General features: G+C 29.4%; 1 protein-coding gene across 2 annotated transcripts in view; it reads left to right on the top strand.

Moving 5' to 3' along the window:
• LOC115244532 (scavenger receptor class B member 1-like) overlaps nt 1-10,785 on the top strand; it is a 36,257-nt gene that overhangs the window by 19,163 nt on the left and 6,309 nt on the right. For both annotated transcript variants that reach the window (XM_029822236.1, XM_029822228.1), the window contains 2 exons: nt 4,794-5,049; nt 6,078-6,219. In XM_029822236.1, coding sequence (XP_029678096.1) covers nt 4,794-5,049; nt 6,078-6,219 — 398 coding nt within the window. The remainder of the gene's footprint in view (nt 1-4,793; nt 5,050-6,077; nt 6,220-10,785) is intronic.

Genomic DNA, 10,785 nt, shown 5'->3' with positions numbered 1-10,785 from the left:
ATTAATAAAAAAAAAAAATATTTTTAAAAATAATTAAACAAATAAATAATATTTTTTATCCTATTGTATTTTAAAATTATAATCTTAAACATTTACTCGCGTTTGCATCAGAAAGATTAAAGATGCTGCAAATATTTCTTTTAATTTCAGATTTATTTATTTAAAAACGTAATATTTTGGGGTAAAATACCTATATTTTTTCATACATATCGTATCAAAAACTCATAATTATATTAGCTTCGATCCTTGCATTGTACAAATGCCAAGAATACAATTTTTTACGAAAATAAAATAAAATATATTATTTCGGAAAAAAACATCGAAAAAGGACGTTTATATACATATGTATACAGTTGCATACGAAAATATGTGGACTTGCTACCGGCTACTTGCAGTTGTCGAAATTGGCGTTTCAGGAATGATAGGATAGAACTTCTTAAAACGGTTGCTACAGTTGCGCGAACGGCGCTCTCGTGCGATAGAGTCACCATTCGTGGATTTATTATAACGGTGTGATGTAATTGCCCGCGGTGAAATATAAAGAATGTCGACAAAAAAATGCGAAATCGTATACGAAACGCACTCAATGACAGGGATTGTCAGCTGATGAAGGAACGCGGAATAAGCGGAACACGGCCGGACCAGTTCGCAAACGTCAAATGGTATTTTGCCGCAAACCACGTAGATAAAATCAACCGCAGTAAAATTTGACGATGACTAACTTCGTGGAATTATCAAATCGATTTTCATCGAGAGTCGTAGAACGTGTGGCAACGGCGAGCTAAAATACAAAGGAGAGAAACTCGCATCGTTTTTTTAAATTACGTTTAGCTAGAGTAAAAAACTTGAAAGAAACGAATTATTGGCGAATTTTGTCGCGCTAGATGTCATTAGAAAGAAGGGAAAATTAGAATTGATTGAGTCACTGCTTGATTAATATACTTTTCTTTTTAACTAATCGCTCGATAATGAAATTAATTTATAATTCTTTTGAGAAATAAATGTTATAACGTTTACCGACTTTTGTTTTATCGATTTTATGTATCTTTATTAAACTTTACCTCGATATATTTGACACTAAAATTTATTATGATGTTATATCAAAACAAAAAATTGAAAAAATTTTGTTGTGTTGATTCGAGCACCAGTTATCTGATATATACTGATATAATTATATTGTTTGTGTGTGTGTCATTTCTGTGTTAAGTGTAAAACAATGTAGAATATAGGGACACAGTACAGCTATGCGCTTTCTATTTGATCATGCATTTGCAGTCTCGTCTCGATTACCGCCGGAAAATTATTACGACATAACTGCATAGTTTACCAACGATCTTGCAATAGGCGAGAGCAAAATGTTCTTTCTATGATCTCGGTAACTCGGTGACAATATTATATATGCCTAAACGTGTAAATACATCGCCTTAATTACGATTCACTAATTACGATTAACTTTTGCTTTCTGATCGCGATATATACAGATTCAATAGAGCCTTACATTATTTTTTCTTTCTTTTTCTCGACAATTTGTTCACTTAATTTTCTATTTAAAACTATCAAAGAATATATATTTAATTCGAAAAAAATTAAAATTAAACTTACATAAATTAAATAAAGTTTAATTTAAACAAAATTATTTCATGATGTTAAATAATTTTTATATCACTCAAGATCGAGAAATATCTGTAAAAATGTATAGCATATACCAATTTCTTATCAAAGAGAAAAAAATTCCGTAATATACAACATAAAAATTATGTGTTGTATATTTTTTATGATATTTTCATGTTACATCTAGTTGTGTTCACATTCTTATGGATAATTTATATTTTTTTAATTTTATAATATTTTAACACCTTAAATCAAACAAAATAAAGAGATCACCAAGAGATAAACTACAAATTGTATAACATAAATTTAAAATACCTATCAGATGTGTAGCGTGCATCGATTCGAGCTTACATAACTGCTTTGAAAATATAAACAGATTTCTTGTTGTACGGTCTATGCAACCGTGTCTATTCAAATGAGCGGCGCTGTTCTAAGACTGCTTTGTGTAAGATAGCGACACATACGCATGTGCTGAGTGCAACGAGATAATCTTCGACCCTTCAAAATATCGAACGCGCTTTCGACTGGTGTCCTTTGCACGAGCACACAAACCAGTGATTAAATGTCTCTTATTATTCTTCCGTGATACACATCGGCATGCCTCCAGCAATGATTTATGGGAAAATTATTTAATGATTACGATAGCGTAATCGCGAGAATTGTAAGTTTCGATTTTTTGCTTAACTCGTTCTTCAATATGTTTATCCTCACTGTCAAATTAATGCACCTTGTTTGCATTGTCTTTTTTTATATGTCTCTCTTTCTCACTCTCTCTCTCTCTCTCTCTCTCTCTCTCTTATGAAGATCTGAAGATACTCGAATGTGTGCGCGACGACTATAGTCCATTATTTGTAGTAACTACGTTTTGTTCAACAATTGCTCTCTCTCTCTGATACTCTCTCGGGCAGCTTTTTATCTTCATATAAGTTTCTTTATTATCTTCATAAATCACATATTACAAATGCATTAATCAAATATGAAGATATTACTTGTGACATATTACATTGTTGATTTGCAAACGTGTAATTTATCAGCTATAAAGTCGTTAATATGAAAATTCAATTACTCATTTCGATTATTCATATCTTGGCTATTTAACCAAGATATGTGGGATTAGAAAAAACGATACGATTAAAAATTATATCAAAAATAAAAAGCGCTCTAACATTACTGTGAGTTGATTTTTTGCTTTTTTTAAAACTAAACTATATCATTCGTATATCAATTTCTTTAATGATAGAAAACAAAATCTTTTTCAAACTTGGAATTTTGAAGGTGCAATAACAAATAAATAAGTGAGTAAGTGCTACAATCATAAGCCTAAAAAACAAGGTGTAAAAGATCGTTGTGCATATAGTATATAATTATAAAAACGTATTACTTTCCAAATAATGTTTAAAGTTGTGGACGTTATGCAAAGGAAATTGGATCTATCTAGAAAATTGATACGAACAAACTATTATACGTACAGTAAATATGATGATAATGACGGTATATTAAAAGAGCAAACTTATTCAAACAAAAGATCAAGATTTACAAATCTGTCTTTTTTCCGAAGATATCGGAAGTGTAATACAAAGTCCTTCGCTTCTAATCTTAAAGAGATCCAAGGTTCTTCCACATTGTTGTTTTCCTGGACCAGATAAAATATACGATAACATAATAATGCGCAGATATTCGCGATGTGCTTGGGACAACTGCGTAATAAATCTCATTTTTTTCAAGGATCTGCGTGATACGTCTACCTTGGTATAGACAACATATAGCCGCACGCAATATGCACGCACATATATCTCAGCAAACATTTGTGAATAGCATTAATAACATTAATTATTGAAATATATTTATGTATATTTAATGATTTTACTATTTTTGTAAAGTACTTTAAAAATTATACAACTAGCAAAAAATATATTTTTACAGAGGCATATTAATCATAAACCAATTAAAAATTAATATAAACATTTTCTAAATAAAATTCTAAATATACATTTTTAGTTTTAAAAAGATTATTTTTCTGATTTATTTCTCTGAATAAACGTTATATTTTCCAGGATGCCATTCTAAAAATTTATGAAACAAATTAAAGCAGGAAATAACTATAAAATATTATGAATTTTATATTTTATTCAAGAAAAATCAAAACAATACAGAATTTGTGATTTTATTCTAATCATAATGGATTATTTTAGATGAAATGAATTAAAAAACGAGCATTAATTTATTCTTTTATGCTGAATACAAAGTAGCTAATTATCAGCAAAAAATTAATCTCACTTTCAAAATACGCATTTGCTTAATCCATCAGATAAACGATCGAGTATCATTTTTCATCTTTGCGGCAAAAAATTACAGAATGGACCACGCAATACATAAGATCAAGAAATCACCACTGTTCGCTCGACTGCTATATATTGTAATTCCAACATCGCAATAACACTCGTTGCAAAAGTAATGTTGCACTTTAATGATCAAAGTAAGAACAGAGTATTTCTGAGCTCTTAAATATAAATTACGAAATTTCGAGTTGCTGCAATCCTTTATCCACGATCAAAATTGCTGATTGTGAGTCTAACGCTGAGATCAAGATTCGTAGATTCATAGATGCAATAAAATAAAAAAACATAACGAATAGAATAATTGGTATATCTTATATCTCAATGAATAATTATGAAATCAGTGAATTATATTCCACATTTGTTCCATTTAGCGATATTATCTTATTGTTTACTATTTTATTTTTTGACGGCAGAAAGTTGATTATATTAAGAATTAAGAAATTTGATGCTAAATCTATATTATTTGAATGAATGAATAAAATATCAATATAAATGATGCATACGTAAATCCAAAAAATTAAAATTACACATTATTAAAAGTAATTAAATATTAATTGATTCATAAATGGATAAACTATTTTCTCAAAATTGTTAAGTAGAGCTAGTGAAGTTTCATCACGTAATAAAATTCAGAAGATCAACAATAATTGGAGTATATGCGAAAAAATAGCTTGCCGGAGAATAAAATCACAGAAACTGCCTTATTAGAGAGATAGCTTGATTTGTGGAATTTTCTTAATTACGGAGAACATCAAGTTTTCTTTTGCGCTCTTCCTTTGCTATAATTTCAGAATTTCTCAATTATGCGCTTTTATTGAACGTGCTTTTCCTTTTTGCCGACAGATACCTTCATGCTGATAATTCTGAGTTTGCTCAGCATCGCATCCGGTTGCATTATACTACTATTCCATCCCTACGAGTTACTCTTCAATTGGAAAATAACATTCGGCGAGGGAGGTGAGATTTTTGAGAAGTGGCGAAAACCCGAGGTCGACCTCTACTTGAAAGTCTATCTATTTAACGTGACAAATCGCGACGAATACCTAGATGGCCGGGAGAGCAAGCTACGATTCCAACAAGTTGGTCCTTACGTTTACAAGTGAGTAATATAATATATAATTTGATTAATTATGCATTTTTCAGAAACAAATATATGAGAGTATCATTTTTCTATGAATTTTTAATTAATAATTATGAATGTGGATTCATATGACTTGATTAGATGGCTTAGTTGACTTTTTGAAGAGACGCGTTTTATAGTTATAGTACTTTACGAAACTTCTCGCAGAGGAAGTTAAAACACAAAAAGAAAGTTATATCAAATCATCACTGAAAACCCTGGGAAACCCGAGCGGCAGAAGTGATGAAATTATATGTTCTTGTTTAATGTAAAAGAAAAAAGAGGAATGGTCGTGAAAACCAGAGATCGGAGCTCGGCCATTAATGATATTCAAGAGCGCGAGAAAGAAGTGGATATATAAGCTCGTAAATAATTATTAAGTGGACACGAGATCTAGTTTACATACTGTCTCACGTACACTTGACCTTCTGTCATTGCGCTCTTATTTTTCATTTCTGGCATTCAACCGAAGTAAATTTGCATGGTATCGCAAGTTGCATTTACGCGACCGAATATTTAAGGTCGTTCTTGAAATACTTCAAGTTCATTACTAGAGAGTTCAAAAATCTCTGAATTAAATTTTACTTAAATGAATAAATTTATGGAAAATTAACGAGACAGAAAAATTAAGACACAGAGAACAGAATAATCATGGATGAGAAGAGAAAAACGGTTACAAAAAAAAAAAAAGTTAAAAACCTATTTTTTTTTAAATATTTAAATTGAAAATAAAAATAATATTGATGATAATATAAATTAAAGTCACACTTTCTATTTATATAGTTGGATTAAAAATAATTGATTACATATAAAGTTTTGCAACGTTATTTTCCAATAATATATCCTTATTTTGACAATATATTCAATCCAATAGATTTATTGAAAAGTATGTTTCCAAAAATCACGTGTAATACACACAAGAAAACATATTCTAAACATAAATGTAATAATGATGTAAATATAATGATGAATGCTAACATTATTTCACATGGCACATTTCGTTTCAGAGAACTGTTCGAGCATACAGATATAGTTTTCAATGATAATGGTACGTTATCGGCAAAACCAATGCATCCACTGAATTACATCCCGGAAATGAGCCACGGTACGGAAGAGGATCTCGTAATAATGCCGAATATCGCGTTGTTCGTAAGTAACACAGAGTATCACTCTTATAAATCGTAAATGATACTGCAAAATCTCTATAAATTCTTTTTATCAAACGCGGAATATGATTAACGTGCAGCGCCCGTTTTTTCTGATAAATGGACATTCGTGCAAAAGCAGCTGCTTGCTAACGTAAAAGAACGTGTTGATTTTGATGCAAAAGTTCGGAAAGAATAAAATGATAAGAATTTTAAAAACATTCTAATCAGTAATTATATCTCGATTCTGTTTTTTTTTTTTTTTTTTGTCTTTTTAAAAGAACGTGTTGATTTTGATGCAAAAGTTCGGAAAGAATAAAATGATAAGAATTTTAAAAACATTCTTTTTAAATAAGTATTTATTTCTCGTTTTTTTTTTTTTTTTTTTTTTTTTTTGTCTTTTTCTTGACGCAATTAATCGACAATTAATATCACATGTTTACATGTACGCGTAAATAAGATATAACGTAAATAAGGAAAGACATCAAATTTCTCGCAAGAGTTAATATCATATATTCATATTAATGTTAATATCATATATCATATTCCACTCATTCCAATATAAATGAGCTCTTTTATGGAACTATAAAATGAACTTTATAAGGAATTCCTAGAATTTCTCGATATGAATTATAAGTATGTAAAAAACAAGTATACGATTTATCGTGTTTCCTGACACGATATGTAGGTTACAATTGATATTTATTGATCGCAAAGTATAATTACTAATAATGAGAAAGAATCCATGCTACTATATAAATCAATGATAAAAATTTGAACCAAGCACATAATCGCACGATTTTCAGAAACACCCAATTATCGAGGATTAAATATAATTAAACGAAGCAAACCGTCTTATACATTATTCACGACATGTTCACTGTGTCTGATTCAATACGTAGAATTATCAAAAGTTTATCGAAACGTGATTCTCAAATGATAATTCACCGTGTATATGACGCGCAAATCAAGATGTAATGATCAATATAATAATATGTAACAGAGGTATAAACCTTGACCACACAAAACACGAATTATATCAATCATAAGTCCCGTAATGGAAAAACTCGGACGTCTCTTATATATGAGTATTAATTGATGATATTACCCACAATTTGCATATAAAAATAACGCAATTAAACTTCTAGCAAATAATAAATACAGACCTAGAAACCAACAAAAAATGCTCATAATTCCGTATTTATACTCACATTTGTATCTTTATAATTTCCGATGTAATTAAAAGTAATATTCTGCATATTAAAATCAAGTAAACAATTAGTAATTAGAATGCAATAACATTTTGTTTTATCCAGATTTTTAAAATATTAAGAGATAATATCAAGAGATAAAAATTTTGATATTATTAATTACTGTGACTTATCTGTGTTATAATCAATAATAGCAACAATAAAAAATATTATTAGATACTCTAATCGTGTGCAAAGTGTTACAATAAAACAAAAATTAGCGGACAAAAATATGATACATATCAAAAAACATTTGATAAAAAAGCATTTTGATTGCAACAAATGAGAACTTATTGTTAGATCAACTTATTGCGTCAACTATCTATCACCTATCTAATTCTGAGTTAGTACTGATGCAACCGGTATGTTCATTGGAAGCACAGACTCCTCACCGACATTTCTATGATATTTCATTTATTTGATACGATCTAGCACGTCGTAAATTTCAACAACAAACCATTAATTACAATCGATTTCGCAAATCTTTCTCGAGGGCTCTATTCTTGAAGAGATTCAAGAATCTTTATTATGCGCAAATTTATCGACGACACATTCCATTCTTATGCAATACGCAATGTATTTTCTTGGATATATACGAATGCTTTTGCAACAGTTGATCTATCAGTTAGGAAATCTCATACAACATCCCCCTCCCCAACAAACGCCCACCCTTAAAGTACTTTATTGTACCACTAATAAAATCAGATATACAACACCTAATGGATATCATGCATGTTTCAGAGATATCTTCTTATACCTTGTGCTTTATATAATGTCCCACTGTGAATAATGATTAAATATTGCATATGACGCATCCTTTAACATGACGCAGATTTTTCTAGAAGGTATCAAGCTATCCGAGGTATCTAATGGAAGTCACGGTTACAAGAAACTTCTATTCGCAATGTATAAATGCATTCTCAAGAAACGTGTCGCATTTGCTTTATGAGGTCAAGAAGTTGCCGGAAAGTCAGGGAAAGACATGCGATAGCTAAAAGGTGGCGAGAGTTAGCATCCTTTTTTCGCGTTACGAGGATATTTGTGCGGAATCACATAACATCACTTTTACTTTCAGTTTTAATTTAAAATTTTGTCTTTTTTTCATTGGTCTAAAAATGTATTATTATCTCTATTCTTGTTTCCAAGTATTACACTCTAACTCCGTCTAAATTCTTATATAAATTTCCGATTTAACCACGCTTTAAATACAAGAACAATAAAGTCATACGCAAAGAAAAAGATATATAATATTTTTATTAAAGGAATTTTCGCATCTTGTACGTGCATAACGATAAGAATGCACTTGTTGTTCTTATTAGTGACGTTATTGAGATTAATCGCATAACGCGTTCCACATTCCATCGGACGCACAAACGATACGGCGAATATAATGTACATCCGTATAAAATATTTATGTGTACAAATCATATAAGATAAATGCGGATCATTATTGCGAAACAATTCCCCGTATAGAGAATAAAAATATACTCTTAATAATCTTCTCTTCAACATAGCATCCTTTTTTCGCGTTACGAGGATATTTGTGCGGAATCACATAACATCACTTTTACTTTCAGTTTTAATTTAAAATTTTGTCTTTTTTTCATTGGTCTAAAAATGTATTATTATCTCTATTCTTGTTTCCAAGTATTACACTCTAACTCCGTCTAAATTCTTATATAAATTTCCGATTTAACCACGCTTTAAATACAAGAACAATAAAGTCATACGCAAAGAAAAAGATATATAATATTTTTATTAAAGGAATTTTCGCATCTTGTACGTGCATAACGATAAGAATGCACTTGTTGTTCTTATTAGTGACGTTATTGAGATTAATCGCATAACGCGTTCCACATTCCATCGGACGCACAAACGATACGGCGAATATAATGTACATCCGTATAAAATATTTATGTGTACAAATCATATAAGATAAATGCGGATTATTATTGCGAAACAATTCCGTATAGAGAATAAAAATATACTCTTAATAATCTTCTCTTCAACATTTTAACCAGCCTGTTATATAAAAAATAGACTCGTATGATCATTAATCTTGAACTATAATTAATTACAATTACTTACATCAAAATGTAATTTGATATACCTCTTCGATTTTGTTCGCGTATGCAAATGAGCTTAAAAACATTAATCTTACTCACTAATGTAATTGTATAATTTTCTGTTGCGAGCGATAAAAAAATACGCGATCCGACAAGTTATACCTTCATAAGTCATATTTATCCATTATAATAGACTTTGTCACAAAAAATAATCGCGGTTACCGCGCAATTATGTAAATTCATGTTAAACAATAAAATTCCTTTCATATATAATAGCAATAGTAAACGATATCTTACAATAGTAAACAGTATCTTCATTTTCTAGCAAAAATGAATTATATTCATTTATATAAATAGATATGAGAATAACCTATTTTTTCATATATCCTCCTGATAAACATTAATTAATTTTTTATATAGAGGGATTTTTATACAAAGAAAATAAAATAGGTTAAACAAATAAAGTATACATCGCGTGTTCTTATAGCATATAACTTAAATACAAATACATGTGACATTTGCCCCTTGTATGTGTGATTTAAGAGATATAAACTGTTAAATTTCAATTTTACAAAAATGTAATGCGAACTACTTGATATATTATAACACTATGGCATTTTGCACGCTAGATAAATCCATCTGTTATGTCGATGTGGCAATTGCATTAAAATATTGCATTTACAAACAGATAGAATCTCAAAATTTAATTTAATTTGCTGTTCATTTAACGCAACAGGTGTAATAAACCATGTTTTGCTTAAGAATTCGCTTAAGCAATGCATTCCTCATGAGCAAATCGTAAAATAGCCTGTGCGCGAAAGTAATAGAAAAGTAATAGATAACCATAGACACTCTCTTATCCGTTTGAAAGATCGCATGAGAGAAAGTGTTTCATTTATATTCATTTTTTGCATTATTACCTTTGCATACGATGGCCATTGTTAATAATACTTTGAAATTCTTTTTTAATGAAACATCAAAATTAGAACCACTGAATAGAGGTGATCTTTCAATTATTATCAAATCTATTGAGATTTATATTTATTTGTAGAAAAATAATTAATGTTGATGAAGAAATTTTTGCTTTAAGAATATGTTCGCGAATTAATCTATATTATATATATCAGTTTTATATCATATTAAATTTATATAATCGTGAATTTTTAGAAATTAAGTTTTTAATGATGGTACAATAATCAAGGATATTAATAGTTTTTTACATCTTCATTGAGAAATATCGATGTATTAGGGAAA

Source organism: Formica exsecta, unplaced genomic scaffold (assembly GCF_003651465.1).
Source record: "Formica exsecta isolate Colony F162 unplaced genomic scaffold, ASM365146v1 scaffold122, whole genome shotgun sequence".
Lineage (NCBI taxonomy): Eukaryota > Metazoa > Arthropoda > Insecta > Hymenoptera > Formicidae > Formica > Formica exsecta.
Note: the sequence above shows the minus strand (reverse complement) of the source record. Positions and strands in the feature narration are given on the sequence as shown.